Source organism: Camelina sativa, chromosome 20 (assembly GCF_000633955.1).
Source record: "Camelina sativa cultivar DH55 chromosome 20, Cs, whole genome shotgun sequence".
Taxonomy (NCBI): Eukaryota; Viridiplantae; Streptophyta; class Magnoliopsida; order Brassicales; family Brassicaceae; genus Camelina; species Camelina sativa.
In genome coordinates, this window is record NC_025704.1 from 15672459 (window position 1) to 15677318 (window position 4860).

General features: G+C 35.5%; 3 protein-coding genes across 4 annotated transcripts in view; all 3 read right to left on the reverse strand.

Annotated features, from left to right (window-relative positions):
• Nucleotides 1-514, reverse strand: part of LOC109131197 — an 874-nt gene extending 360 nt beyond the window's left edge. The window contains exons 1-2 of the mRNA XM_019241884.1: nt 128-514; nt 12-44 (exon numbers count right to left, since the gene is read on the reverse strand). Coding sequence (XP_019097429.1) covers nt 12-44; nt 128-358 — 264 coding nt within the window. The 5' untranslated portion in view covers nt 359-514. The remainder of the gene's footprint in view (nt 1-11; nt 45-127) is intronic.
• LOC104772550 lies at nt 583-1126 on the reverse strand. The gene is made up of 2 exons (XM_010497151.2): nt 818-1126; nt 583-711 (listed from the first exon to the last, which is right to left on the reverse strand). Exons 1-2 carry the CDS (start codon nt 1109-1111, stop codon nt 616-618), a joined length of 390 nt encoding a protein of 129 aa, XP_010495453.2. The 5' UTR covers nt 1112-1126; the 3' UTR covers nt 583-615.
• The window catches only part of LOC104770929 (heavy metal-associated isoprenylated plant protein 3), a 4816-nt gene continuing 3276 nt past the window's right edge, over nt 3321-4860 (reverse strand). The window contains exons 1-2 of one of the 2 annotated variants that reach the window (XM_019241721.1): nt 4582-4854; nt 3321-4005 (exon numbers count right to left, since the gene is read on the reverse strand). In XM_019241721.1, the coding sequence (XP_019097266.1) occupies nt 3563-4005; nt 4582-4831 (693 nt within the window). In that variant the 5' untranslated portion in view covers nt 4832-4854 and the 3' untranslated portion in view covers nt 3321-3562. Of the gene's footprint in view, nt 4006-4581; nt 4855-4860 lie in introns of those variants that run through there. The other variant, XM_010495406.2, reaches the window with a different exon arrangement.

Genomic DNA, 4860 nt, shown 5'->3' on the forward strand with positions numbered 1-4860 from the left:
TTTTTACGTACCAAACTTTTTGGTTGAACGGATGGTGATTTCCCCTGTTTCAAAAATAAGAATCAATAAGTTTGACAAAATCATTACATATACAACACCAAAGCATATAAATTATTTATTGACTTACCACATCTTTTGGTTTAAAGGATGATGGTGTGGCTTGTGTCGAAGTTGATGCTATAGTCGATAGTATCTCCTTCACTTCTGATACATCCTCCTCCACCTTCTTCAATCGCTGGCTTATTTCTTCCTTAAAAGGCTTGAAAGAAGCTTCAAACATACCTTTAATGAATGACTTTATTTCTTCATCAAAACCATGAGTGAACGACGTTGCGGCTCGCTGACATAGGAGTTGCATTTTTCGACTCTCTGCACCATGATCAATCTGCTTCGTCTTTCTCTTCTTCGTGCTTGATGCTCCCACATTTACATCTTGCTTCTTCTCGCTACTCTCCAACCCAGACAATTGATTGTCTCCATCACTTTCCTTTTCAACATGATCATCTTCGTTTACAACCTCTTATATCTTCTCTTCTTCAACATCATTAGATTCAACATGACCCCACTCATGGTCTCTAAAATTGTAACCAGATCGCACCAAATCGTTTACGTTTTTTACTCCCACATCATCATCTCATCACGCCTAAAAAACTCTATATCATCGATTATGTCAAAATTTCCTGACCTCGAGATGTATGGATAGACGATATCCTACCAAGACAACAGTAACAAAAATTTTGGTTAAGCAATTGTAAAAAAAAACATAACCATATTCAGAATGACAATTAAAGAAGAATAGAGAAAATCAATTACTAACCTTTGGTCCAAACGATTGCTCTATGATGATAATGTCTTGATAAGACACTTTTGCAGCTCCCTTCCAGTTAGAACATCTAGCACCGTTTGTGAATTCCTTGTTGATCTTTTCTCCCAACAATTCTCCAATCACTGGAATTGCTTCCATAACCCATACTTGAAGTGCAAAGGAGAAGCCATTAAGAATATAATTGTTGTTCTTCTTCAACTCCTTTCTTGTGTCCATGATCGAAGTCACAAGGTAGGCAAAAGAATGTAAACCCCAAGGATAAGCTCTCAACTTATCAAGATCCATCACCAACTTGATGTATGAGAGATGGATCTTTTTCTTCTCGTCCTTAGCCATTACCAAACCAGCTATGATGCACACATATACAAATCTTAGCTTGTCTTCAGGTTCCCACTTGGGAGCTTCTACTAAGTGCACATCCATCAGCCTCTTAATGGTAATCTCCCTATCTCTCTTTAATAGTCTAGCCCAAAAACCTTTGTCCTTCTTCCAACTGTCTTCATTCCAAGATTTTAAATCTAACTTGAAATTATCCTTGCATTTGAGTCCAGTGACTGCATAATATTCTTGCAGCGAAAATCTTATTGGCTTCCTTCCAAACACAAACCAAATCTCATGTTTCTTATCTGTGATCAACTGCCTACACATGATGCTGTGTATCAAACGAGCAGAGTACCCTAAACCATTTTTGTAGATGGCAAACAAATTTGCAAAGACAGGATCCCTCTTCACTTGCTCATACTCGGTTGGCAAAGCATCCTTGATTCTTGTCAAGATAGACATTCTGCAGCTATTGTTTATCTGCTTCACTTGCGGTTCATCACCATATCTAAAAATGCGTTTAGGACACTCCTTTTCAACACTTTAACAATAGATTAAGCAAAATTAAATCAAACACAATATTAAGAGTTGATAGAAATAGATTTCATGGCAAGAATCACAAGTATTCATGCCTTAATTTAATTTTCAAAATATGTAAAAGTACCTTCATTTATCATATCGATTGATCCTGATTTTTCACACATGTAGAAGCTAGTTTTCGAAATGCACCTGAAATGTGAAAAAACAAACATATCACAATCAAAGAACCATGAAAGCAAACATGATGATGAATCAACTACTAAAGATAAACCTGAAACCTCATCACAGGATACATTTGTATAGTAATCGTTAACAAAATAAGAAAACAAGAACATGGAGAAGAGTTGTAAAATTGAGTCTTTTAAAACATAAAATTAAGATTTGTCTAGTAATCATTCACACAACATAAAATCCAGACTTTTAAAACTTACGATATGGAGATGTCTCCAAAGAAATGTAAACTTTTAAAATTTAAAACATATAACCAACTCAAGCTATCGGGATTGAAAAACATTTTGACACAAACTAACCTACAATTAGATGAACCAAGACAAGCATTGCAACAATTTCAATGTTCTCATCTCTCATAGCTCAATTTAGTAATTGAGAATTCTAGAGTGATTTATGTTCTAGAGTGATTCCGTAGAAAGATTATACCGATTAAGACCGATTAAGAAAATCAACATGCAACTCCTAAATCTATAGAAATTGAGAATTTTAGTGTGATTTACATTGTAATATGAAGAAAATCAAACGATTAAGAAAATCAAATTGAGAATTCTAGAGTGATTTACTCATAAAACCGATTAAGAAAATCAACATGCAACTCCTAAATCTATAGAAATTGAGAATTCTAGAGTGATTTACATTGTAATATGAAGCCGAATTTCAAACGATGTGAAGAGAATCAAACGATTGAGCGATGGGAGCAAACAAAATCATAGGAGCAAATAAAAACATAAGTCGCAAGAATAAAAGGAAAACAAATCAGAAGGAGGACAAATCAAGCCAAAGAACACCCCCACCATTGCTGTCTTTTTTTGGTTCTATACGATTTGGTAAAAAATTAATTGGAAGTGGAAAGGGTTTTTCATTCCTTTTGGGTGTAAAAAACTCTAGTTCGAGTAGAGGTTTCTGTATCTCAATTTTTATTTCCTTTTTATTTTTAATTTTTTGTGAATAATTTAAAATGATTTTATTGTATTTTCGTTTATATTATATGGTTTTAAAAAGTGAGGACAAAATTGAGTTTTTATTAATATAAAACTTAATTCACCAAACTTTAAAAGAAAAAGTATAGATGGATATTTTTGGAAAAAAAACGTCCCTTTTTCCAATTTTTCCTTATTTATTTGGACACAAAACATCAGCCCATTTAAACGAGTCTTCAACCTTTCCATTTTGTATTTAAATCTTTTTGTAACGGAAAAAAAAAGACTTGGGAGGTTGAGAAGAATTAGACAAGGTAGGCTGGAAAAGCTGCCACGTCCGAAAAATGGAGATTGACGTAGCAAAAGAATAAAGAAGCACACCATGTGCACACCCACGCAGATCTCCTATTGCCACTAGAATCTCCTGTCTCTTCAATTCCTATTTTCATTACTAAAATAAATAAAAAATTCCCTCAAGAGTATATACAAAACAAATTCGTAACGCACTCATCATATTCTTACATGAATTTGAATAGATTCCGTATCGATCGTTGTGACAGTTGCGATCACGTATATACCAAACACCCATTATAAAACAATATACTGTATATAGTAGTTTACACGTCTTTTTTACCTATTTTCTTACTTTTTGTGTTTTTCAGTTTCTTACGTAATTATGACCCTAATTATATATTTTTCCAAAGACCATACGAAACCAAATTAATTAAGTAATGCAACAAGCATTAGGGTTCTCGTCGCTAAAAAGCTGCGGCGGAGGAACCCTTTCGATGATGTATGAGGGCTGATAATAATACATCATCCTCTTCATACCTTCTTCTTCCGCCATCGCGGCCATCTCATAGCGTCTTCCCTCCTCCATAGCGGCCGCACCCGCATCTTCTCCGCCACCTTCCTCTTCCATCTCCTCTCCCTCCTTCTCTTCTTGCTTCTTCTCTCCAGTTTCTGGCGGTTTCTCCTCGCCTTCGCCGCCCTCCTCCTTCTTCCCTTCCGCCGCAGCCGGGTTTTCCGGTTCCGGGTCGGGTTGGGGTACTATTCGGGCTTGTTTTTTTGTCCGACGGTAGACGTAATCTACAAGCTTCTCGGCGTCCATTGTTCCAGTCACTATTACTTTTCCCGTGGTGTGTTCCGTCACAGTTGTTTGTACCCCTAAACAACAATATATATTAGTCAGTCCAAATATAGAAGAATGTGTTTTACTTTCTTTTGTTAACAACGATTTGCATTTTATCATTATTTAATTAATATAGTGATTTAACGACAATACTAACACACTGATTTTTCGTTCAAACTGAGTAACAGTCTATATTAATATTCGTATATACGAACAAAATTTAAACAACTTAATTCACTTTTACGAAAAGTTTCTAATTTTAATCTTCTTATCAACAAAGCGATTTAAATTCTTTGAAACCAAAACCTCATGTCATCAACAAACTTTAGTTAAAACATGCACGTGATGCAGAACGGGATATAGACATATAGTGACTCTTCTTTCTGACGTGATATAATGAATTTACAATTTAGAGTGACATCTATGTCATTTTTACATGGGTGCGTCTGTTTTAGATATATTCCGAAAAACATATCATAAAATAAAATAACATATATCAATGTAACCGATATTTTTTTTGGATTTGCCCATTCTTGAAAATATTATAAGTTTTACATTAAAAATGGGTATTTCGGTTTTGAGTAGATCCAAAGAAAAGTATGTATATGTACCTCTCATTTTGAGAATCTTCTTCCTGAGCTGGTCAGCACAAGCTTGGCAGTGCATGTTGACGTTAAGCTCAACGGTGGTGAGGCCTCCGGAGACCTGAGACGTTATGATCGGTGGCAGAGGCTCTCCCTCGGCCGCCGGAAGTGGAGAGAGGACTTTGGCCATTCTTTTAGTCTTCTTCTTGATTTTGTTGCACACTGCTTGCGGATCCAACACTCCCTTTATCGTCACTTGGTTCTCATTCATGTCCATCACCACTTCTTCCACACCTACACATTTTT

Bases quoted from the DNA above. Each gene is read 5' to 3' on its own strand.
- LOC104772550 (XM_010497151.2), bottom strand. From the start codon at position 1,111: ATGGATCTTGATAAGTTGAGAGCTTATCCTTGGGGTTTACATTCTTTT. The intron at 712-817 runs GTTAGTAATTGA...TTGTCTTGGTAG, and splicing joins AGCAATCGTTTGGACCAAAG to GATATCGTCTATCCATACAT.